At 41.2% G+C, this 27,352-nt stretch overlaps 1 protein-coding gene across 2 annotated transcripts in view; it reads right to left on the bottom strand.

The window, feature by feature from the left end:
- Positions 1–26,899, bottom strand: part of TAFA5 (TAFA chemokine like family member 5) — a 326,350-nt gene extending 299,451 nt beyond the window's left edge. For both annotated transcript variants that reach the window (XM_035126720.2, XM_035126718.2), the window contains exon 1: positions 26,189–26,899. In XM_035126720.2, coding sequence (XP_034982611.1) covers positions 26,189–26,300 — 112 coding nt within the window. In that variant the 5' untranslated portion in view covers positions 26,301–26,899. The remainder of the gene's footprint in view (positions 1–26,188) is intronic.
- Positions 26,900–27,352: the final 453 nt, after the last annotated feature.

Below are 27,352 nucleotides of genomic sequence, written 5' to 3'. Positions count from 1 at the left end.
GGTTTGTAAATTCCACAGTGATATGCCACACATATGCATATGTCCGTGTTAATTAATTCAGAATTCTCACCAGTGCATTAGCATAGTTTCTTATGCAAAGTGTGGTATTCTGATATAAGCACAAGTCCAAAATAGGCATGTAGCACAGTAGTGTTTCGTCCACAGGACGAAATATTGAAAGGAGGGCTATTATGTTTCCCCCCCCCCCTTTAGTGACATTTCAGTGACATCTTCATTACATTTCCAGGACACTTCTGGGTTTGGCACTGTGTGCGTCTGTGCAATTGTGCACATATCAGCTGCGCCTAAAATGAGAGTTGCTTGTACTTAGCCAGGCATCCCCAAACTTCGGCCCTCCAGATGTTTTGGACTACAATCCCCATCTTCCCCGACCACTAGTCCTGTTAGCTAGGGATCATGGGAGTTGTAGGCCAAAACATCTGGAGGGCCGCAGTTTGGGGATGCCTGTACTTAGCAGTTATATTTCATGTTTAGATTTAAATGTACCAGACTGGTGTATACTGTAGGTTTAAAACCATCCTATGTGCAAAAATGCTCCCAAAGATCCGTCACAGTAAGTTGCAGACCACCACATGATACAATGTAAAGATATATTGCATACAAAAAGTGTTAAATGTCTCCCACTAAATTACAATCATTCACAATTGATCTATCCTCATGATTCTGGATCCGGTTATCATAGATGAATATTTCACTTAAAATTAACCCCATGTTCTAGTTCACAAGCTGAAGTCAGGGGGGGAAACTGTATTAGACTGTTATTGACAGGCTTAACTACAAAAATTATGCCAAGCTGTTCTTAATGAGCTAGACTTCAATATCCTATTCTCTGATAAATTTAGCTTCATCCCTTTTTTGGAAAAAGTGTAAATTGGCTTCCAATGTATCATATAAATAAGTGCAGTTTGATACAGATTTCCATGAAATTAGCTCTATTGTGGATACTTCTCTTGGAAAGATTTGGGCTTTTTTTGTTTACATACAATACATATTTTGTGTTACAATACATCATCTGCAACTTATTGTCTTATGAATGCCTATAAAAATGGTTGCAATAGGCAGCAAGGAAAGAGATGAGGGTAATCTGTACTGGTGAGTACTGTCACACACAAAAATCACTGGGTTTTGTTTTGCAAGGGTTCTATATAAAAAGCCATAGAATCATAGAATTGTAGAGTTGGAAGAACCCTCATTGATCGTCTAGTCCAGACTTCTCCAACTTTTTTCTTTTTTGGCCTACAACTCCCATGATCCCTAGCTAGTAGGACCAGTGGTCAGGGATTATGGGAATTGCAGTCTCAAGACATCTGGAGAGCCGAGTTTGAGGAAGCCTGGTCTAGTCCAACTCCCCCCCCCCAAAAAATATGGGGATTGAACTTGAAATCTTGGCATTATCAGCACCCTGCTGATAACTAACCGAACTATCCAGTCTGACACTCCATAGAAGAAGGGTATATTTTAGCTTCCCCCACCCCACCCCCCAAGAAATCTGACCTTGTTAGTTCTCTCTCTCACACACTTACATGTACAGGTTCATTTGTCCTTTGAGAAAAGGAGTGTATCCTAAGATGCAAGCAGGGGAGGACTTTGTCAATATGTCACCCTGAGCGAAGACAAAATTTGGCACCCCTTAAATATTATTAATTTATTAATATTGTTATTTTGCACCCTGTATGATGGGATCAGTCATTGTCTTGCTGGCCTGTGTATATGATAAAGGGGTAAAGCCATCCCCTTTTGTTTGTCCCCATGATAGTTTTTCTAGTAGGGCAGTTTCCCATACAGTTTGGTACCAGTGGTCCATGGACACTCCAGATAAGTCCCTCCAGTGTTCGGTAATGTCAGGAGTCCAGGTTCCCGGCTTGATAACACAGTAAGAGTATTGCAAAAACAAACAGATAGCTCCGGGCGGCTCTAACGAAGCTGCCAACATTCTCACTCAAGATGAGCCTTCTGAAGACTCCTTCCAATTCCTACAGAAGATATTGAACCTTTACCCCTTACGTCTGTTGTTTTGCTTCCCGTCCAGCAGCCCTCCCATTCACCAACTCTTCGGACTTATTGGATCAGCTCCAACCTCTTCCTGTTCTGAAAGACTGTCTCTGTGTCTGTTTGCACCTGTTTGAGCTTCCTGGGAGCTTTGGCTATGTTCCAGCCTACACTTTGGCTTTGGCTATGTTCCAGTTGTTTGGGAACTATTTTTGGAAGCCGAATATCCGACAGGGCTTCTGTCGGGCTTCCAATCGGCTGCAGGGAGCTCCCTGCAGCCAATCAGAAACAGCACTTTGGTTTTTGAATGTTTTGGAAGTTGAACAGACTTTCGGAACGGATTCCGTTCGACTTCCAATGTAAGACAGTATCTGCTGTTCATTAAAATAATAGAAGTCAACCTGTGGGAGATTCAAAATGGATTTCAATTTCATCTTTGTCAAAGTATTTTCAGGAAAGAAAATTTAACGAAGTCACCTTCATATATTAACCACCCCCATGGTTAAAACTCCATAAAGATCAGGAGCAAATCTCTAAAGGACCTCAGGGTGAGATGCTATCTTCTTTGTTATTTTATGGCAGGCTTTGATATTTATCATGAAACTTAAAGATGTTTACAGAGAATATAAGACTCAGAGAATATAAGACTCAATACCACTACTTGCTTTTGCAAATTATAACTCATCTGCTTAGAATCACTGTCTTGACTACTCAAGTACTCCATGCATAATTATTCATACCTGTTAATTCTCTTGAAAGCATTGTCACATTTGAGACCAACTGGTTGAAAAAGTCATTTAACATCAGCTCTTGGGCAGAACTGACCAGAGAGCTGGTTAGGTAGGATAAGGTAAGCTAAAGAATTACACCTACCATAGGGGTACAGTATTTTTAGGGTTGCACCCCGCCATAGGCAGTTTTCTGCGGGTACCCATGCTATTGACAGGGGTAACAAAAGGCAAAAGAGGCAAATATGGGTGGAAGAACAGGTATAAGTCTTACCTTTGTGCAGTAGGTTACATTTCTGCATAGAAAAGTAAGGTGATATTTACACATACACCTCCATCCGTCATCTAGACAAGTAAGAGCATTATCACCGTGCAAGGATAATCCAGTGGGGCAGAGGGTTCAAGAAGGGTGTGGAGCAGGATCAATGAGGGGCATGGCTTCAGGTGACAGGTGTGACCTGGGGAAAGTCCCAGGAGCTGGACAGAGAGGGCTGGAGGACTGCATTCCCAAGCCTAAGGTTAGTCACCCCTTATCTAAGATATTACAATAGATCTGTGGTGCTAAATGTTTAGCTTCAGTAAATATGAGGATTCAATTAGAACTTGCACATTATAACTGGGATACGACAATCACAATGTGCAATAGAAAGGGGCTTATGCAAAAGCATTTGAGGCAGATGTAAATGAGGAACACATATTTCTCATATGCAGCTGTGGAATTTACTCCCCAGGAGGCTTGCCTGGTACTAGCATTATTAAAGTATCAAGCAGAACATACTAAACATAACCGTATTCATGTTTTGTCAGTATGCTGTTTTGTTTTAGCACATTACACATTATTTTTTTTTAAAAAAAATATTTTTATTAATTTTCCAATTAAAACCAATTATATCACATTCAATATTTCAAATTATACACATATATATATCAATCAAACCGAATGTTATGCCAAATCATCTGAATAATTTATTTTTGGGTTCCCATGCTTCAAGAAATTGGGAATTCCTCGCAACTGTCCACTGCCGTCTTATTTCTAAAGTTCAAATCGTCCTCCAAGCTCATAATATTCCAAATCTTCCCCTTACAGTCACATAGGTGTTTTCCACTTTCATCCGATTGTTCCAGCTGCTGAGATAAATATCAAACGAAGTTTCACAGATGTTCTTTCTCCTGTGTGAGTTAATCAGTCCAGCCTCCCCATAAATCTTCTTAGTGGAGCTCCCTGTTGCGACGAAGTAGCAGCGCCATCTTGAAAGGCTCAAATCACTTTCATTTTCTCTCATAGCCATGAAGATTTACGATTTATTTATCTTTATAGAATTTACAGCTTTTTCAGGCAGGAGACCCAAACATCCAACCATGAACTCTTGGTAAATTAATGGATCTCCTTGCCCTATAGCTGAACTTAGCTTCAGGTCGCTGCTCCAATTTAAAGTGCGTCACAGCTCATAAATCCTCCGAACGCGTCCAGAGCTCCTTCCGTCTGACTAGGGGGGGGCTTTTCTCATCGGCAACTTCACATCTTTAAGAAATATGCTCAGTAACAACAGCTATGAAGTTCAACTCACACAGTCTTTTGCTTCTCTTTCACTCCAAACAAGCCAGGACATCGCGTCCGGGAAGGTACGAGGCAACAATATGAAGAAAAAATAAAAACTTGCTTCCCTTATCGCTCCGTCCCCATCAATCCTTCTTCCAGATGCCGTACATTCTTTAACTCCTCTCACTCAGCAGCTTAAAATTCTCAGCAGTAAACAGCGCTTCTTCCCCTCCTTCTGAAGTATGTCCATAGATTTAAGCCTAATTATCTTCTTTAACCATGGAAATCCCCGCCATGCAGATTAGCGTCCGGGAGTCCTGGCCGTCGTAAGTGCTCAGCCCAAGCTCCCCCCACTCCAAAAACAGTCGGAGTGGGTCTGGGGGCATCGCGGGCCAGCGGCCCCTCTCCGTAACCCCCGGAGAGGGTAGGGGGTTGCCATTTACTCCCCTAGCAACCGCCAAATTCCTTACGAAGGTCAGAGAGATGGAAAACAGGTCCGCCATTCCTGCAGGCGGAAACCGGAACCTCAGCACATTACACATTATAACCATCTCAATACATACAAATTTTTAATGATTATAAATAGTTAAATAAATATTTCCTGATTTGGGAAAGTTTAATGTATGGTTATTAAATGCGTTCTTCTACAAAAAACTTTTTTGTTAAGAAAGAGTGATTATTCTCTTGTTTTGTTTTTTAAAAATATTTGCTTAGGGTTTGCTACTTTTAATTGTAAAAGCAGATTAAAGTTCAGGAAATGCTAGCTGAATACACTAATATTCAAATTTGACTAGCTTTTTTGTTACTAAGAGCAAATTATGTTTCCACATCATTATTCCATACTCATCTTATAGCCATGCTGATAAAGTGTTAAAGTACTTACTTTGAAGTACTGTTTTTTCCTACCCTTTCTGCTTCCCACAAACAATTACAATTAAACTACTGAGATGGACAACTGTGAAAATTCTGGTTTCATCATTCTTTCTTGCCATGCCATTTCAAACATAAAAATGATAAGCACATGGAGGAATATAATGAGATATTCCTTAAGTTGTGCAACTCCCATCTTCCATTCAGTTCCTCCCAAACAACCATCTGGTTCTTCAAGCCTGTTGTAAGCTATCCTGTTGTTATAACGAAACAATTCCATAAGAAGATTAGATATTGGTTTAAGCTGCCTTGGTACAACTGAGTAAGCTTGTGCCTGCAGATATACAAATGCTAAATCCACTTGCATTATCATTTCATAAGCAACGCGAAACTCAAGAGCTTTCTGGAATTGTTAAAAAGCTACACATAAGTCTCTTTCACAGACATACCAAATCTGTTTATTTTTGAACAGAGGCACCCTTGGTTATTTTTAAATCATACTGTAATGAATACATTAGGGCATTAACATTATTAGAAGTGAAAGTGAGAGAAAAGAGGAATATTGAAGCCTCCTGTCTCCAGCAAATATGTAATGAAATTTAAATTCAATCTAATTCAAAATCATTTACCTTTTGTCACTGCGCAAAAGCATACTTTCCATCAGTTCAGAATATAGATGGTCTCTCAAGCTGCATTAAAAATTACTCTGTCTCTTTTGATTTAATGTTAATTTTCCAATTTTAAGAAAGTAGTCTGTGGTCATTTTATTTAGGGCACTATGGTTTTTGATGGCATCAAGCTCTGTGTGGGTAATTTGTAGTATTTAAATCTGCACTTTCAGTATTTGAGCACATAACGTGTTTTTTTTGTTTTTTGTTTGCAGATTCCTTTATGCCTTGAGACACCATTAAGCAAGTGGGCAAAAGAGACTCTTAGAATATACCCTGCATGTTGAAGTTTACTTCAGCATTGGAGATTTCAACAAAATCTTTTAAATTCCTTCTGGATACCATCCAGAAGAAAATTTAAAAAGGTATATTATCCTTTTGTCTCAGTTCCTTTCCAATGAGCAATTCAGGTTTTTTTTTGTAGTCGCAGGATGATATTTGATATAGCAAGCACTGCAGAATTAAATGTCATTTCCATTAAGAACTATAAACACATAACTACTCGACTAGCCCTGATCCAGTTCTACAGATAGGGCTTTCAGGTTTCATCAACAATGAGGAACCAAACTATATACTAATTAACAATTGCACATATAACATTTTTAAAGGAACAGAATGGTGATGTTCCTATGCATAGACAAATGCTTACACGTAAAGTTACTGTTTCGGGTTTATTAGCACTTGCTTCCCAAATACCCATTGGTTTGATTAACAATCTAGGAGGGTGTTTTTTCTTGCTCCATACCCCACACAATACCTTTAATCCCTTCCTTTCCCTACTGGAGAGAAATCCAGGAAGCTTGGTGGGCCTAATAGTCTTTCGCTATATTCTCAGCTGCACTTGTATCAAAGCAGCTCAGGGCACCTAGAAGACAGAATGACCAACTCAGCCAAGTTGCGTCATGAACTATATACAGTGGTACCTTGGGTACCTCGTGGGTGGCTCTGTGCTCTAAACCACTGAGCCTCTTGGGATTTCTGATCAGAAGGTCGGCGGTTTGAATCCAGCTCCTGCCAACATAGCAGTTTGAAAGCACATTAAAGTGCAAGTAGATAAATAGGTACCACTCCGGCAGGAAGGTAAACGGTGTCTCCATGCACTGCTCTGGTTCGCCAGAAGCAGCTTTAGTCCAGCTTTATTCCAGCTGGCCACATGACCCGGAAGCTGTCTGCAGACAAATGCCAGCTCCCTCGGCTTATAGAGTGAGATGAGCGCTGCAACCCCAGAGTCATTCACGGCTGGACTTAACTGTCAGGGGTCCTTTACCTTTACCTCAGGTTACAAACACCTTGGGTTACAAACACTTCAGGTTACAGACTCCGCTAACCCAGAAGTAGTATCTCGGGTTAAGAACTTTGCCTCAGGATGAGAACAGAAATCGCCCAACGGCAGCAGGAGGCCCCATTGGCTAAAGTTCTCAGGTTAAGAATGGTTTCAGGTTAAGAACAGACCTCCTGAACGAATTAAGTTCGTAACAGAGGTACCACTGCAGTTAATTAAAGGGAGCTGAAAAGACCACACCAACCAGCTATTATTTTAGCAGGTTACCAGGGACCAGGGGAAAGACTTGTGGATTTCATTAAAAGCCCCCCCTACCTCCCAACCCCATTTGAGCACAGGCAACATGCTTCTCAGCTGACAGGAATGCATTGGGCCTGGGGAAGCTGGGAAATAGGAGCCAGCAGGAAAACCAGTTAGCTGTGGACTGTATCCTTTTCAAAAGGCAGGTAGAGAATGGAACAGATGCTTCATTCAAACTCCCTCCAGGATGAAAACAAGCATGTAGAGTTTGGCTCTTTTATCCAAATATACTACCTTTCTATCTTCAACGAGTTTAAGAGAACTTTCAAAGGTGTTACACACAGAGATCCTCCCCCCCCCCTGCATTCTCAAATAGGGGCATCCCTGAAAAATTCCAAAGGAAAATTCTTTGTGGACAGTTAGAACAGCATTTATATGTTGTTGATGAATTCTGCACCACACTTTAGAACTAGCTTGCATTGTGAAAAGGTATCAAGGTAGTCCCGACTTGGTTTATGATACAAAATAAAGCAACAGGCGTTCCAAACCAGAGAAAGAGACTACATATCATTGAAGGGGTCAAAGGGTTGTAGGCTTGCTTTTTAGAAAATTTTGTCTACTTCCACTCCTTCATGTTAAATAAAAAAAATTCCTTCAGTAGCACCTTAAAGACCAACTAAGTTTTTATTTTGGTATGAGCTTTCGTGTGCATGCACACTTCTTCAGATACGAACTTCCTTCATGTTAGACCATCTTTGTACAAATAAAATGTTTTACTGTATCTTAGCCTCTGCTAACTCCATGGGAAACATATGGTCTACTACTGAGCTACATTCCCTCTTTTGCAATCCGGAAGAACTCGAAGTATAATTAGAATTTCAGCATAGCATTATTGTGTGTTATGGCATTAACAGAAATGGTGACAGGTCACTACCAATAACAGGAAATAGGATGTTTGTTATTCTCTTCTAAACATCTGTTGCATAAAATAGAATTTGCTTGGTTGAGCACGTTGTTATGCCTATGAGTCAATTAAGTATTATTTTGAATGCAAATGAATCCATTGGTTTCTAAAACCTGAATATTGCCTAAAAATAATTGTTCTAAACATTTCCTACTGATTCCTTGAATATCAGGAGAATAGCAGTTTAGTAACACGTTATGAGAGTGGAAAGATTAGAGAAGGAACCATAGTGTCGCTGATCACCAAGAAGAATATTAAAGAAAGCAGTTAATATGTTGTTAGGAACTTGGATGTGTAAGAACATATGTTGTTTTACTTCATTTTTATCAACTTAAAAGTAAAAATGTCTATGCGCTTTCAGTTGGGTTTAACATGCCATCTGGTTTAATTATTCCTTAGGTACGATGCTATAAAGTTAATAGCAATGATGTTGCTAAGCCATGAGGATGAATGTTTCCATTGCAATATTCAAGGAAGGCTATTGCTTCTAAACCCATTGACTCTGGGATCAGCGTAACAACCTTCTGTGTCTGCGTCCCATTGCTGCTATTGCTTAGTAGATGCTGCCTCTGAACTGTCACCTTTAAAATCTTAGTCATCTTTACAAGTGAGTGTTTCAAAATTTCAATATGTAATGTACCCATTTTAAACTAGAAGCCAGCAATGCAAGTGGTTTGCAGTCAACTGACAGAATCTGCAGTTTCCCTGCTGCAAGCCTATGAGATGGAATGAATTATGAATGTTTAATAAAAGTGTGAGTTTTTAATATGAAGCAAAAAAGCTAAACATTTATAGAGCAATATTTGGCTTGATGACTTAGCTATTTACTGTAGATGTCACCAACCACAGAGGACTGGGGGAGGCGGGGTACATCTCATATTCTGCATTAGGATTTAGAGAATAAAAGAAGCAACAATAGTCCCTCTTGCTATTTTCTCCTTTTCCAAAGCCTGGTGCATAATGATGGAAGAATCTGTCAATTTCAGTTTCTTTTACTTACTCATTTTCTCAATCTTAAGTTCAGTTCTCCACATTTTCACTTCAGTTTGCATTTTTTTAAGTTATCATGAAAATTCGTCAAGCATTTTTCACTAATTTTTCCTAGTGTACCCATTTCTGTATGCAATTTTGCCTAATAGACACATTTTGTATGCAATTTTGCCTAATATACACATTTCACCAAAGTAATTCAATGCATGTTTACATGTTATCTCTGCCAGTGTATGAATTTGCATGTACACTTTACACCTGAATATGCATGTTAGTGCAAATCACTTGGCCGGAGAACAGCACGGCAAAATTCAAAGGAGAGTTGCGTTTTGATTCGTGTGTTGATTCAAAAATATGTGAATTAGGTAGGTTCTCCTTTAAATGAAAACTGAAAGGTGAAATCAGAGCTTTCGTGTGTTGCATTTTGCACAAGGATTAGTACTGCAGATGATATGATTGCAATATTCAATGTACTGGATAGCATGCACCTCTGCCCTTAAATTCCCGCAAACCGCTTGTAATTAATTATTAGGTATTTTGCATTTATTTCCTTGAATTCTCTGCTGCCAACTTTTAGACAAGGCTTCATTCCTGAAATTTACAGAAGAAAGGCCTTGCTGATTTCCTTCCCATGGAAGGCTGGGAATGTTGCACGCACCCCAACAGCAAGGGGTGTAGCTGTGCCATGTAAGCAGGGAGATATTTACACACGCAAAAACAAAAACAAAACACCCCTAACTTCCAAACAGTAATGTTTTGTAAATGCTATATCTTGCTGTAACGGATTGACACGGTTTTGAAATATTTATTCCTACCTGGCTGGGAAAGAGTTAGTCCACCTGCAGCCTGACTGGCATAACATTCTGGTGGGGGCGGGACGGTTCCCAGTTTAAAAGGAGGGAGCAGCGGTTTTGTCAGTTGAGGAGAGGGAGAGGGAGTGGGGAGGTGTGAAGAAGAAGGTTGAGAGGCCAGGATAGTGGGGATCTAGATGAGGTTCAGGAAGGCTCGAGGTTAAATGTTTGACAGAGATTATCTACAACCGAAACGTATCTTATAAACACATGAAACGTTAAAGAAACAACTATGTTCTAAGGTTAATAAAATTCTTCTCTTTTGTGTCATTCTTTTTCCAGCAAGGTATCAGGACTCACAGAAGTGGTAACTCATTAGAGGACAAAACTTACCTCAGGAAAAGAGGCGAAAGTTTGGTGGCTTAGAGTAACACTGAGGAGGCTTAGAAAGATAACATGGGGTGTCAACAAGTTGCCAGCGTGGAAAGGGGCAAACCTTTACAGTAAGGGGAGTCAGGCTGAGAGGGACCCTTTACTGGTGACAGGAGGTTATTCTATCAAACAGCCTAGAGTTTTTCTTTGATACCAGGCCACATGAGCTGGAAGGAGAGTCTCTTTACTTATAAACCCACAAGAATAAAGGATGTTTATTTGGAGGCGGCGGGAGAAGAGAGTGGGTGGCTTCACCTCTGAATTCCTGTGGCATTTTAGTAATAGAGAGGGGGACATTCGTCGCACTTGCCAATGCATCTTTTTTCCCTACCCCCAAGGTTCTTCTTAGCTGTGGTTTTAGTCAAACTCATGTAATGCATGTCTTTATTCTGTGGGTGGGTTATCTTGTCTTGAATAGTGGAGGCTGGATGGTTCTCTCCACTTACTTATCTAATCCTCCCAGCATCACATCTGTAGAATGAAAGAATGTTGGGTTGCTGACTAGGTAACACACTGCCTTCATCATCCCCAAAATTAGCCCTACTTCCCAAGCAGCAGCACAAAAACCATACATCCCCAAAAATCACATCGAGCAATTTAGAACCTTGGGAAAGAAGAGAACACTTTTGATAGGCCGCAAGTGTTGATAGCAATTATGAGATGAACAATTACAAGATCATGCATTGCAGATTTAAAGGATTCAGGGAAAACTTGAATTTGTTCCCAACAATTCCATAGGCGTTTCCCCCTGCTAAATAACCAGAGGCTTTGCTTTTATAAATAGAAACAAGAAAATATTTACTAGGCAGATATAATCCTAGTTTGACAGTATGAAAAGAAAAAGGTATGGAGGGTGAACCAAATGCTTTGAGCAGGGATAACTGCTGTTGATAATTTGCAGCTAATCTGTTGCCAGCAGCAACCTTTTTTAAAAAGAAGAAAAAGAAGAAAACAAAGCTTAATTTCTGCAATATTAAATATTTTAGTTCTTAACCTGTATGCAAATGCATATTTGGAATAAAAAATAATCAAGACTGTTGAAGCATTGGCTTCCAGATACTAAACGGTAGAAAATGAATTGAAAAAAATGAGAACATTAAGATGCCAGGTTTGACAAACTCGGAAACAAACAACTGCTGACAATTGCAGCTCACCTGAGAAATGAATCAGCCAGTAGTGCTTGGCCCTTTGCCCTCTACAAAGAAGCAGCCTGCTTAGATTTAATATGGAAAGCAGAAGGGATACAGCACCTACTTAGCCAAACATTGGTGCCGACACAAACAGGGAGAAAACACACATTGTGCTTTGTATAGGAGATAGGAGATTGTCTCTGGACTAATTGCAATCCATACTTGGATTTTTAAAAATGAAGTAAAAATGCAAACATATTGAAGATGAAGAGAAAGAAAAGAACCTGAGAAACAGACAGGATTGGGACTACAGACTCAAGCCGGGTAGCAGACAGGTAAGGAAAGACAGAGCTAAGAAACCAGGCTGAAATCAAAGAGGTTGTAGTGCAGCAGAAACCATGAGGGGATGGAGCAAAAGCTACAGTGGTTTTATAAATAAAAATGATGTCAAAACAGTTGGATGGCTTAGATGCACATGAGAACAACATTTTGGAAATGAAACTACTCCAGTCACTCATTGCACACCCTGAACCCATCCCAAACAAATGGAATACCTTTGAACATCAACTTACGTTGTGGTCTGTTTTGATCTAAGATTGTTGTGCTGTGTGTGTGTGTGTGGTGTGTGTGGTGTGTGTGGTGTGTGTGTGGTGTGTGGTGTGCAGTGGCAGGCTCACTATGCCTCAGCACACAAGTGTCACTTTTGAGGCCTGCTAGTTACTGCCAACCAGGCTAAATATTGTTATTCCTCCTCACTTCTCTCTATAATCTATAGCATGGACCTGTTAGTCAGACACGTGGCCAAATCCTGAACTATCAACAAGTCAGTCGACTGCAGGCTTCAATGTATTTTATTTAGTTGTTCAAGGTACAGCGAGTGAGAAACAGATAATAATTTACTGCTTTTTCTTTTAGCTAGTCATTACATTCAGTATAGATCCTATTTTGAGTTCCAGTAAGTTACAAACAAAAAGTGACATTCTCCTACATGCCAATGCCATGAGTTTCATTCTGGGGGGAAACCAGGAAGTTTTCCCAGGCAGAAAGAAAGATCAACAACAAGCCTAAAGTATGTTCTGACCTATTCATTTTTATGTTTTGGCCCTGGCCCTGAGCTTCCTTGGGATTTCACAGCTATGCAGGGTAGTGACACTTAGCCCATTGATTTACCCGTGGAAATTATTTTAAATAGTATAAACTGAAAGAGGCATTTCCCCCTCCTACTAGAGAGGATCAAACCAGGATTTATGAAAAGCTCAGACTACATGATTAAGACAAAGTCCTTAGCAGGTTTAGCGGAAAAAAGAGGTTTGAGGCTTTGAATTCAACTACAAAATAAGATTAGTTTTTTAAAGCATAACATTCTGGGCTGGTTTAGACATAATGCCTGGTGCTTTGTTGGTGCTATGATGATGAGCCTGCAAGGAGCTCAGATTCATGTATTCACAATTTGCTCCTCCTCATCCAGGCTAGAGGCAAAGCATAGCTTGCTGTTTTGACCACAAGAAACTGTTTTGCAGAAGACAATGGAAGAGGAAGAGGAAGAGGAAGAAAGGAGTGTGTAATCCCAAGTTTGAGGAGGAGCTGTAGCTCATTAGTAAAGCATCTGTCTTGCATGCAGATACAACCTCTAGCATGTCCAGGTAAGACTGTGGAAAACACTTGTCTGCAACCCTGGAGAACAGCTGCCAGTCACTGTGCTGGGTGGACCAATGGCCTGACTTCCTATGTAGTAGGTTCAGTCTACATTTGACCCAACCCTTACTTAGCCACTCAAAAAAAAAAAAAAAAAAAAGCTTAAGCAACCAAGCTGTTGCTCCTGTATACAGTACTTCCAAGTGATTTTTATAAAATTAATATTAATTGGTACATGCACGTTTTGCAATAGGATAGTGAGGAATGTCATAAATATAGATAAAAGGAATAAAAAGGTCTCTCTAAACACACACACACACACACACACGGTGGCATTCTTAGACTTTGGAGCATCAGTTTCCATGGAAGCAAGAATGATCATATAATGAACTAAATTGTCAGTCCTACCGTGTTTCTCATATTTTAAGGCATCCCTACAAAATAAGGCATGGCAGGATTTTCAAGACCTAACGAAATATAAGGCGTACCCCGAAAATAAGACATGCTGGTATGGCAGGGCATGCCATGCCAAGTCCCAACCCAGCGGGACCCGGCAAAGGTCTGAGAGGGCGGCTCCAGGAAGCGAGGAAGGAGCAGGCAGCGGCCGACAGCAAGAACCTTCCGCGAGGGAAAATGGGACGACATGCCCAGGCGAGAGACAGGAGGAGGAAGAGGGCAGCGGCGGCGGCAGCAGCTGCAAGCAGGGGCCCAGACAAGGAGGCAGCCGGGAGCGCGAGAGGGAGCGCAGCCGGAGCCGGAGGGCGAGGAGGAGCCTCTGGCGTGGGGAAGCCGGAGGGCGGGCAGGCAGGCAGGCCGGGCGGCTGTGGCGGGGCAGAGGATCCGCCGGTGGGAGCTGGGAAGGAGGAGGAAGTGATGCGTGTTCCGGCTCCTCGTGTACTGCAGCGCGGTAGCTCCGCCCGGCCTGGCTCCTCCTTCCCTGGTGTGCGCTGTGCTCGCGCTGTGCTGCTCTCCCGCCGTCTCTTCTGGCTCAGCCAGAGCCGAGACAAGGACACGGGGAAGGAGGAGGAAGAGGAGGCGGGGCCTCGGCACCCATGGCAGCCTCCTCCGGATGGGAGCAGCACTACATGGCGGGGAGCCCACCCTTTGCCGGCTCGAGCAGCAAGCCGGCGGTGGGCTGCTGCCTTTGCTGGTTCCCGCTCAGTCGGGGCTCGGCAAAGCGCGCACTTTGCCAAGCCCCAACGGAGCGGGAGCCGGCAAAGGCAGCAGCGCGCGCTTTGCCAAGCTCCAAGCCGGCGGCGGGACGCAGCAAGAGCTGCAGCGCGCACAGCTTGGAGCCCCAACCCGGCAGGACCCAGCAGCGTGCCCTGCTGAAGCGCCAACAAAGTGCACAGCAGCCAGTTCCGGGCGCCGAGCCACAGCAGGAAGAGGAGGTACCATAATTTTTTTAAAAAAATAAGACACCCCCGAAAATAAGCCACAGGCTTATTTTCTTGAGTAAAAATGAATATAAGACATGACTTATAATATGAGAAACACGGTAGGTATTTGGCTCAATATAAATGGGGGTGGAAATGATTAATTCATATATGGTGCCATTCAGGCACACACAACCTCAAATGCCATCTGGTATGACTGCTTCGTTTCTCATCGCAACCCTAAATAGAAACAGAAATACTATGGTTGGCTATATAATTTTTCCTCTAGGTGTCATGAAGATGTTATTTATAGGCCTATAGTATATATAGCAAAGTTTTTAAAGAGTACTACCACATGCCACACGTCTTATCTTTAAAAAAATCATTTTCTATACTATCATCAGTGTTTACACACACCCACACACACACACACCAATATTATAACATTATATCACTTGATCTTTCTTCACAGGACTACTGAGGTGGCAGCTGAATGTGTGAGCTAAAAATGCTCTAAGAAAACACTGAATTGGACATGTGGAATGAAATGAAAGTTATGACTTTGGTGTTATAAATTCCACATCTGAGACATCTTAGATTCAGAAATACCTCATTCAAGTTAGTGAACGGCTCGTTCGTACTCGACACTGTACACATCAAATAATGACCACACATTGCGAACCATTCCTTAATACCCATTAACAATGAAGTTCTACACAAAATAGAAATATACAATGTAAGATGTACAATGTAAGGTCAGTTCACACAAAAAATGTCTAACTATTATTCAGTTGCTGTAGAACAAGTCCTATTTTCATGCAAGGACAGTCTGGAAAATGGTAATGGCACAGTTTTCCAGAGACACCAACATATAATCTTCTAGAACAGGAACAGAAAACCCAAGAGCCCTATAATTTTATACAGGCTACTGCTCAGCTGAAACGCCCTTGTTTGGAAGGTGCAAAGTTGGAGGCATTTCAATGACTGAAGACCCTGAACAGAGGTGAAATATGAGGCAAGTTTACTTGCAGCAATTGTATTCCCAGCAGCTGTTTGGTGATATTTTTAATTTTAATTTTAAGGATTCCAAAGCAAGAGCGGGGGGGGGATTCTCATTTTGATTTGTCTCCATTTTTTTTATGCTGCATGGATCACTTCTGAAGCCAAATTGGAGTGAAGGCAAGGCTTCCTAAACCTATTCTAGGTAGGGCAGATAACAATGGGACCATGAAACAAATGGGAGCGAAAATGTGGCAGAAGAAGCTGATAGAATATATGGAACTGTCTGAGTTGACGGGGAGACTTCGGGATCGGAGTGAAGAAGCAGTGGAAGAAGATTGGAAGAAATTTAAAATCTATTTGAAAAATAAGCATGTAATAGATTGATTTAATGACAGTGAGGGAGATAAAAGGAGGTTGTAGATAACAATAAGGTTTGAAAATATGTATTGTTAGAAGATAAGGATATTTTAATTAGGAAGTAAGATATAGACTGAATCTTTAAAAGATAAGGAAAATAGATGTAGTAAAATGATAATATTTAAAGGAATCTAAGATTTTATGTAAGAATTAGAATTTACTAAATATGAAATATCAAGAAGCGCAGCAGGAGGTGGGAGAGGAAGTCAATAGATTTGAAATAAGGTTTATAAGTAAGAATTTTTGTTTTTGTATTTTTTGTATCTTTGTATTTTTTCCATTTTGTGTTTTTGTATTTTCTTTTTGTGTTTTGTATGTTTTTGTTGTTGAAAAAATCTTTAATAAATACATTTTTAAAAAAATGGGAGCGAAAATGATGAGCAGGATAGATGATTTTGCAAGAAATTATCCTCCCACAGAAACTCTGCTTATGAGCAGATGTTCTAGAAAGTATTTATAATGCCAACACTTCTCAGTGGCCACTCTGTCCCTGACACAATAGTTTGGGTAATTTAGGGCTAAAGAACAAACATTGTGCGCCTGTTTAAAGATAATGCCTCTCCGCTACTGAAGATTAGCCTCTTTCGTCCCAGCTCCCAGCACGAACAGATATACCCACCCACCCGCCCTTTAGGCTAGGCAGGTCAGGCAGGTCAGGCCGACGCTGCTATGGACTTTGGTTGGTCGCCCTGGTTGGCCGGGGGGCCTGGTAGGACTTTTTCCACTTGGGCTAGCCAAACTGGTTTTTTCGCCTACCTCATAGCAATTCGTCACAACTGTGTTGGCGGTTAGGCATTGGAAATTTGCATAAATAGTGAAGGGGGGCAGATTACGTCATCCTCTGCCCAAAATTGGAGATTTAATCCCGTTAAAGGGGTTCCGGGGGCGGTAACTTTGTCCTGAGCCTACGGAGGTCAGGGCCTTATAGCACCCCCCCAACGGTGGCCACAGGAGGTGTTCCAGTAGATGTACATCACTGGGGCTCCTTTCTGGTGGTTAATTTCTCCCAGACTGTAACACACGGGTTACAGTCGGATATAGCCGGTTAGGTTCCAATGCCTAAGCCAATACCGCTCAACATCCAAAACCAATAAAGTTGTGGCCTTTTCACCCACTTAAAATCAATTCACTGTGTCTTGTGTCTTATTTCCTGGGGAGGGAGGGACATTGCCACACAACTGAGGGCATGTGCAAAAGGAATTCTTCCAATTAAGCTTTGGTTATCATACTATACATTAACACATAATCAACTGCTTTGCCCTTTCTCCCCAGAATATTTTGAATGTCAGTTTGGATGCAATGCCTGACAGGTGGCATTTTGCAGAGGTCATTAATTTTAAAGTACCTTTTCTAATTCAAAAGTATGCCCTCTTTTTATTTTTATTTTTAAAAGGAGCAGCTGGGATGCCTCATAAAAGATATGGGCATTTTTTATGATTTGCTTTTCTAATATGATAAAAATGATCATCATCATAATTCTCAAATATCTATAATAAGCTTGACTGAGAAATGGACTGAAAAGGAAAAAACTGATGTTTATTCGGGCAGGGGGGAGAGGGAGGGGGAGACAGAAGAAAATTATTGATAGCAAAAGTATTGCAACAGGATTGCCCTGGAGAAAAGTAGAAGAAGAAGGCAAAAACGTAACTAAAAAAAAGATTTATGTGACCAATCTTTTATTCCTAGAGCACTTTTTAAAATTTGTATTTGCCATTAGACAACGGTGACCTTGTATCAAGTAAGTCTTTCAACAAACTACACAAAGGACACTAGTAGTTTCAATGCAGCTTATTGGAAACGGCAAGTGTTCACATTTCATTATATACTATGTCAATGCTATGCCTTTCCCACACCTTTTTCAAAACTGAGCCTTGCTTAAATCTAACAGGATATAAAAGTATCCCTTTGCCATTCATACTGGTCCCCAAAGCAACATCTCAGTGGCATGGGAACTAGTGCTGCACACCCTCTTCCAATGCCAATCTGGCAATATTATACATCTAAGAGCGTAACTTCAGTTCCCCCAATTTTAAAAAGAAGTTAAACAGGAGTTGTCATGTTTTTCTTAACAGAAAGCTGGGAGGCCTCTTCCGGACTGGAATCATGGTGCAGGAAAGCCACCCTTTGCCCCAGAGGTGATACAGATGAATCGCAAAATAATGGCCTGCCTCAGCAATGTGTTGGACTTTCCAGAAGCGAAGTAGGAACTCTATAGGGCAGCACAACTGAAAGAAGGGGCAACTGAAGCACTTTGTGGCTGCTCAGCAACCCAGACATAATGCCAGGTTGAGATGATGGGGAACAGAGAATGAACACCAGACTAGGGAGAGGGTGCAGAAGAAGAGCTCCATTGTGATGGGCAAGCCTAGATTGTAATCAGAGGGAATTATTTTACTGGCACTCTCAAATCCCAATGCTTTGGCAGGGGCAGCTTTCAAGAGCAAAACTTAGAATCATAGAATCATAGAGTTGGAAGAGACCACAAGGGCCATCCAGTCCAACCCCCTGCCAAGCAGGAAACACCATCAAAGCATTCCTGACAGATGGCTGCCAAACCTCTGCCTAAAGAACCTCCAAAGAAGGAGACTCCACCACACTCCTTGGCAGCAAATTCCACTGTCGAACAGCTCTTACTGTCAGGAAGTTCTTCCTAATGTTTAGGTGGAATCTTCTTTCTTGTAGTTTGAATCCATTGCTCCGTGTCCCCTTCTCTGGAGCAGCAGAAAACAACCTTTCTCCCTCCTCTATATGGCATCCTTTAATATATTTGAACATGGCTATCATATCACCATTTAACCTTCTCTTCTCCAGGCTAAACATACCCAGCTCCCTAAGCCGTTCCTGATAAGGCATCATTTCCAGGGCTTTGGCCATTTTGGTTGCCCTCTTCTGGACACGTTCCAGCTTGTCAGTATCCTTCTTGAACTGTGGTGCCCAGAACTGGACACAGTACTCCAGGTGAGGTCTGACCAGAGCAGAATACAGTGGTACTATTACTTCTCTTGATCTAGATGCTATACTCCTATTGATGCAGCCCAGAATTGCATTGGCTTTTTTAGCTGCTACATCACACTGTTGACTCATGTCAAGTTTGTGGTCTACCAAGTCTCCTAGATCCTTTTCACATGTACTGCTCTCAAGCCAGGTGTCACCCATCCTGTATTTGTGCCTTTAAGTTTTTTTGCCCAAGTGTAGTACTTTACATTTCTCCCTGTTAAAAGTCATCTTGTTTCCTTTGGCCCAGTTCTCTAATCTGTTAAGGCCATTTTGAAGTGTGACCCTGTCCTCTGGGCTATTAGCCACCCCTCCCAATTTGGTGTCGTCTGCAAACTTGATCAGGATGCCCTCAAGCCCATCATCCAAGTCGTTTATAAAGATGTTGAATAAGATTGGGCCCAAGACAGAACCTTGTGGCACCCCACTAGTCACTTCTCTCCAGGATGAAAAGGAGCCATTGATGATGAAATATGCCTCTTGAAATATGCCTCTACACTTAAGAAATATGCTAGGATGGGGACAGGGCAGAATAAGACCTCATTTGCAACTCACAGGTCTAGCTTGTAAAGAGGGAATTGTTTTACTTGAGATAGCAAATTCCTTGCAGATTTCCCATGGGAATCCGATTCACTGTGAGAACGGGATGTTGAACTAGATGGGCCTTTGGCCTGATCTGGTAGGGCTCTTTCATTCTTTTACAACTTTCCACCCCCAAATCAATGCTAAAGGTGTCTGGTATAATAGCCCCTGGAGTGATTTGTCTGGAATTTGCCTGGTTTCTTACCCATACCCTGTGATGCCTGCAGTTTTGGACCAAGTAATCTACAAAAGAATATGGTAAGGTAACTACATGTTTATCCAGTCCCAAATTGCAACAGATTCTAAAAAGGGTGATACTTGTTTCAGACAGAAGCAAGATATGCTCTCTGACTTGCTCCCCAGATCATAAGAATTGTAGAGTTGATGATCATCTCTACTATAACTTCCATATAGAGCCATCGGTGATTAAACCTGCAACCTTGGTGTTCTCAGCATCACACTAACCAACTAAGCTATCCAGGCTCCAATATGTTTCCAGGTCTTGCGAGAAGAAAGTGGAGAAATGGAAAATGTTGTTAACATCTGCCAAGCTTTTTGCTACTTTTCATTTTGAAAACTCAAAAAAAAAAAATTAAAAAAAGATGAACCTTTTTAAACATTTGTTTGGAATGCTCCATTTAAGGCCAAATAATTAGATGCTTCTGTGTTCATTGCTCCCACACCACTTTGGTTATGTCTGTCTGCACCACCTAACTATTTTACAAAGGAAACTCTCACTCTACAGTCATTACCAGTTTTTATTTCCAGTGTTGCAACTGTAGGGTTGCTTGTATAAACAAGTGTACTAGAGCTGTTTTATGTCTGATCCTGTCCAATTTAATTTCCCATCCTGCATTTTAAAAAAATAAATAAGATCAGCTAGGTGTACCGAAATTTCATGCATGCTGCAAGATGCAGTTGGACATACAATCTGTACAAAGACTTTAGTTGATAGCAATGAAATGGCAGTGAGTCTGAGTTCCAGCTCTAAAAAGGTTCGAAATCTCTCCATTTCATCTCTAAGGTGAAGGAGCTTCCGTGGGATAAAAATTTCAGCTTCATCACTGATCTTCATGTTCTGTATGGGGAATAAATAATGCAGTGAACTTCTGTATTGCTGCAGCAAATGGGAAGCAGGAAACAGAAGCAGCTTTCCAAAAGTAGAAAATGCATGTGTGTATGGTTTGTTTGTTTGTTTGTTTGTTTTTGGAAACTCCAGAAATGAAGATGCTCCACAGAGTGTCCATGAATATGAAAACACTATAATCTAGAACAGCATCAAATTCCACAGAAACTAGTGGTTCAGTTCCACACATGCCTAGATGATCAGTGTTCGAAACTCCCATTGTTCCAGGCACATTTTGCGACCGGGAATTTCCTTACAAGCAAACAGATTCTGAGCTCTGGGAGCAGTATTGCACCATTTCAGATTAAAACTGCAGAGGGCAAGGAAAGGAGGACCTTTTTCTGCCTCCCCCACTTCCAACCACTCTCTGAAGACTGGAGAAGAGACCTTCTTAAGAATATTGGGGGGAGGGGGCATGGGAAGGACTAGACCACGTGAAAAATGAACGTAATATTTTAGCTGCAGTTCATTCATTTTCAGCTTTGTATTCTTGTTATTAAAAAAACACGCCTAAACATTCTGTTGTTGCGCCCATAACCTCGATTTAAGGTACCATTTAGCTCCTAGCTTTCATAGCTCAGTTTCTAACACTGTAGATGATTCGTACTTTCTGTTGTCTGATGAAAATAGGAGGGATACATTGGGGTGATGATGGAAGGGAGTAATTTCCTACCCCCATGCCATGATGTGTTTTAAAATCATGCTTTAAGTTCTATGCATGGTGTCTGCCTCCACATGGCCGAAAGCTGCAGAAATTACACTGTGGAAGTTGTAAGAACTAGTGCAGGGGCAATTAAAACTAATTCTATGCAGGAACTTTATTGCGACTGTTATAGAATGAATGAATGAATTTACTTTATTCGGTCACAGACCAACATAAGCAAAACATATAAATAAATAGCATAACAGTATGAATCTAAGCGAATAATTATTAAATAAATGGGAGCAAAAACTAACCTTAGATTAAAACATATACACAGAATACTTGATTAAGCATAAATAATGGGTGAATAAAAACTAATAAGAAGAATTTTAAATATGAGGTGGGGCTTCAGTGATACAGATCTAACAATATGGGGCTTCATTTTAGGACTGATCTGTAGCATAGGCCATCCTTCGACGAGTATCTATCATGGCAGATGAATATTATGGGATTCTAAAGGTAGTTGCATACAGGTCTTGTCCCCTGGAGCATTGCTGTTGTTCTCACGCAGAATATTTATTTACTAGATAGGACTTAAAAACATATCAGGAGTGTAACTGTAAATTAAGAAGTTTATATTATTTGATTATATAGTTCAACGTCAATTATCTAGGCTAATGGGAAATATTGACAATGTAGATATGTTTTACTTACAAACATGTACTTTATCATACTATTAACATCTCTGATCTGTTGCACCACAAGCCCACATTAAGTATTTCCCTCCAGCCACTACAATTTAATGAACTTGTAGAATTAGATTATTTTAAGAGGGCAGTTGCTAATCACCTTGCATCCTGTTGCTGGAGCTACACAAGATCTACATTAATATGTCTATAATTTCAATTTATATTCTGCTTTTCTATGCATGGCACTCAAGGACGCTAACAATACAGTAAAAATGCAGCCAATGCATGATGTATAGAAACATGAACACATAAGAAGCAGATAAGACTACTCAGAACAATAACCATGATTATATAAAATATCAGTTGATTAAAATATGCTGAGCAATAAATGAGGCAAATTAAACCGACAGTCAAAAGACTTCTCTCAATAAAAATAGTTTATTTGTTCTCTAAATAAAAATTGCTTTTCTTCTGGCAGAAACAAAAGAAAACAAAGAGAGCTAAACAGATCTCCATAGGGAAAAAGAGATACAAAAGCAAGGGTACAGCCAATGATGAAATCCTCTCATTCCACAACTCAATATATAGTAGGACAGAAGAAAAAAGCCCCTTTGGAAGATCTCCATGCTCAGATGGGAGAAGATGGTCTTTAAAGTAACCTGGTCCCAAGCTGCTTAGGTTTTCCTATGTTAAGACACTTTAAATTGTGCCCTAAAATGATTCAGTTGCCAGTGAACAGCATGTTCCCTATAGCTGTTTCTGGTCAACAATAATGCTGTAGCAGCTGAAGTTTCCAAACAGTGCTTCACAGGTAGTCCAACATAAAGCCCATTGCAAAAGCCCAGACAAGATGCAATTCCAGCCTATGTTAATCATGGCAAGATCAGACATCTTTAAGAGTCTGATACACTGCTCCACACGTTAACAGAGTAGGGTTCTTAGTGCATTGTTTTGCTTTTTGAAAATGAAATATTACAGGATCTTTCATAAGCAAGCACATTTTAAAATATTTCATCACAGCTATTTTTCCCTAGTTTCTGCCACTGCCTCCCACCTAGAGCCTTCTTAACTCTGGATCTTTTTCCTTCCAGAGGAAATGCCTGACAAAGCTTTATCACTATAGCAACTAACCTAATTGGTCTAGTACAGGTCTCTCCTTCAGCCATTGGGTGGAGCCACTATCCTTAACTATAAGCCAAAAATTTAAGGGGGTGGGAGAAGAGAAACGATAAGATTATCATCTTAGGGTATACAAGTAACAGCTAGCATGTCAGTAAATTAAAGAATACGTAGCATTATAATTAGGGGTGTGTTAATCTAAATGCTTTTTCTAACACTTTTTACAAGCTAAATTTATCGGCTGCCCTTCTTCATTAAAATACCCAGAATAGGAACATATCTTAATAGAAGAAAGAAAAGAGAAAGGAATAAGAGAAGCAACACTTTGAATTATGTTGAAAGGTTACTTCAATCTTTTACTTATCCATCATATGAAGTCTATGTTTGGGGTAATTTGCTGTAATTTAACTGCTTGTGTACTTTGGACTAAAGCTGTCCTATTTAAAAATGCATTGGTTTATTTATACCAATGAACATAACATTAAGGATGCTGCAAATGCTCATATTGTTTACACTTCCTCATTACAAACATCACAAAAGTAATATCCAATGACTAATTCTTAAATGATTTGAATAAGAGACGTTTAAAAAAACCTGCCTCTGTTTCAAATCTTGAGGGGAATCTTCAAACATGTGTACTATTAAAGTGATGGGGCTTTTTTGAAGTTAGATTAGCAAACCTTTTCAGAGCAATCGTCATTCATGTTTACACAGAAAGAAGGAGCTCGCTCCTAAGTAGATATGCACAGGATTATTATTATTATTCCTGGATAAAGACAAGCAAAAAATGTACTTCAAACACTATAGCAGTCAAGTGATATGCAAATTATACTTCAACATTCCAAAGTTGTGCATTCAAGTCAGAGAAGAATATAAGTGGCAGACTGTTGCAATGCTACATATTTTAGACAACTTGATGTTTGCTCGGAGTTGAATGGCATAATATATATACTGCGTGTTAACTAACGTAGGTTTTGTTTGCAAATAAGTTATTCAGGAATTGTTCCTTTACAAAAACAAATGAGATTGCATCTGTGGTTTATATCTATGTGCTGAGAAAAGACATGAAAACAATCATGTTATTGTTACACATTTTAAGGGAAGAAAATGCACAATATCTAGATCAAATCTCTAGGAAATATCTCTCTCACACCGTTATTGAAGTTTTTCCTTCTGTTGGCGCAGGAAAAAATCCTGGTCAATGGTATTTAGAAATATCATGCCTATATACTGCACCCCCCCCAATCTTACTATGCTTCTCTAACGTATGTTTAGCATAATATTTAAACAGTGCAATTTAAAGTGTTGCAGAGTACTCTTTGCAGTTTCCAATATATTTATTGGTCCCAAAGAACACTTGGGCTAAAATCCCATAAACCCTAAGTATGAAGTAAGTCCTAATGGAAATCCAGGAAAACACACAGGAAACCATGTTGTTGAATGCTTACAAATGGATATATATATATATATATATATATATATATATATATATATATATATATAGAACTTGAAAGCCTAGGGGGAAATCAGCATACTGAATGAACATTATGGTTTCAAACAATGAAATGTCAAGTGCTACTAGAATGCTTGGAAATTGTGACGAGTCTGTTTTATAAAGCCAATGACAGAAGATTCCAATTGTAATGGAATTCATCACAAAGAGATGAAGCATCACAGCTCACTTCAGTTTCCTTACATCACTGGATGACGTATCCCACAAAAGGTTAAGAGAGAGAGAGTGCATAAAATAAAAAGTGTATGGGGTACGATAGGCACACTTCTGAAAGTCAACACTATTTCTATCCCGATAACCTAAGCATAGGCTGCAGGTTGACTTTTGTATTCCGTATTGTACTTCAACCTAAAAATTATAATTATTCCATGAAAGGTTCTCAGTAACGTACTGTACCGAGTGAGTTTTGCAACCACCACAGATTAAAAATACTGTAAAATCTAATATTAAGGGGGGAGATTAAGGAAGACCAACAGAACAATCCTATTCCCGCCTTCTCAAAAATAAGTCCTATTAAGTTCCACAGTACTGTACTTACTTACATTCAGGTAAGTGTATAGGATTAAAGCCTTAGGATGACACAAGTGCTCAAATGCATCATTTTCTGAGACACCAAGGAAACTGCATTTCAAATCAATTTCAACTCAGATGAAATACAGCTTCCCCCCCTTCAGCCATACCAAATACTGTATATTCCTGCGGGTATGTCCATATTTATACAAAAACTGCCACTGGTCAGAACTGTAGTAAGCTTTAGAGTGTATGACTGCAGCCTTAGATTGGCCTCTATAAATGAAGCACATCTTATCTATCAACAATGCACAACCCTCCACTTGCAGATTCTCAGCTCCTAGTTTTAAGAGGTAGAAGTTTGAAACTAGCACATATATATCTATATTAAAAAAATTAGAACACTGGTAACAGTCTTTCCAGAATGATGCTAAGGACATTCTAGTTTGGTCCTATTGCAGTTTTACAGCCAGATAATTCCGTTGCTATGTGTCGAGCCATAAATGATGCTAAGTGGTACCAGGACATCTGAAAGAAGAGCAAGTGAAACTCAAGCGCATGAAGCACAAGTGGGGGGCTGGACCAAGACAGATGAAAGGAAAACAGGCTTCCAATTACAGGAGTAAACAAAGTACAATATAGGCAAGAATTCCGCTGGTGTGCTCACATCCTCCAATAGGAAACACAGGCTTTCCACATTTCTTATTACTAGCATTAAAGTGTTTCAAAGAGAAGGAAGAGCATCTCGCAGAGCTTCCTCTCTGTGGGATGGACTGCTTGGCACCATACTTTAATATTAACACATTGTGCGTGTTTTGACAACTTGGCCTCTCAAGCATATAATGTTATCCTCACCTCCCCCAAAAAGAAAAAAACCCACCAACCACCCAAGCCAAAAAGGAAGTGGATTTGCCATCTGGCTGCGGCTGTTACTTACTGCAGTAGGCGATGAGAAGGCCAACCAAGATCATAATTGCCCAGAAAGTTGAGGACGCGCTTGGCAAAGAATTGGCATCTTTCCTGCTGCTTCTCCTGGGAGATGGAGCCATTGAAGCCACTGCGTCCCCCAGAGCAGGAAAAAACCCCAAAGAAATACAAAACAAGGAGGGCAGGGCGGGTCAGGTGAGTCTCACCACCAGCCAGCTCTCCCTCGGAGTGACCGCCTTTCGCCACGTGTAATCCCAAAGAGAAACATCTTCCAGGCCGATCTCGGGTTCAGCATCCACAAGCAGCGAGGAGCATCTTCAGCCCAACGAAGCCAAGGCACTTTTTTTTTTTTACCTCTTCAGGTTTCTTCTCCGCCGGCGATTCAGATTCATTGGGAAGCGAGGAAGGGATGAAAAAAAACACTGCAACTTTCCTCCTTCCTTTTCGAAGAGGCGAGCACTGGTTTCGCGGGAAGGGCAAAGTTATTTCGCTTCGGTGTCCAAAATCAGCATATTATCGTTATCATTATTTTTTTATTATTCGCCCCTTTACGGAGAATCCAGAGAGGCTGGAGCAGAACAGATCGGAGAGGCGACTCCCTCTGCGCCGGGGATGCCTCGCGGCGCAGCCTCCCCCGTCAGCGAGAGGCACGTCTTTGCGAGTCCTGCGACGGGGGAACGAGACCCACGCCGACACGGCCGCCTCGCACACATTCACACACGCGCGCGCAAGCCAGCCAGCCAGCCAGCGGCGTCTCCCTACGCCCAGACGGGGAGAGAGACGTCGTAAGTCCAGGAGGCGAAGAGAAGAAGCGGGCGCATCCTTCCTGCGAACCTGGCGGGAGGCGGGAGAAGATGAAGGCGGAGCTGCTCGAAACCCCTCCGGGCGGTATTATCCGAGGGGCGGCAGCGGGCCCCTCCGCGTTCCCTCGCCGCCTCCCTTCGGCACTTGTAGAGTCGCCAGCCTCGTCGCGGACCCCGGTGGCGGCTGTGGTGGCCGCAGCTGTACTCAGAGATGAGGAGGAGGAGGCGGGAAGCCGGCCGCGCCCACAGGTGCTGGCTCGCCCTCTGCAACAGACGACGAAGACGACGTGTATCCTCCCCCCGCGCCTCAGCCTTTCGGGTCAAGTCTGGGCGCGCGCGACGGAGCCCCCTGGCCGCCGCCTCCTCCTCCT

This window comes from Zootoca vivipara, chromosome 10 (genome assembly GCF_963506605.1).
Source record: "Zootoca vivipara chromosome 10, rZooViv1.1, whole genome shotgun sequence".
Classification (NCBI taxonomy): domain Eukaryota; kingdom Metazoa; phylum Chordata; class Lepidosauria; order Squamata; family Lacertidae; genus Zootoca; species Zootoca vivipara.
This window is presented reverse-complemented; position numbering and strand designations above follow the sequence as displayed.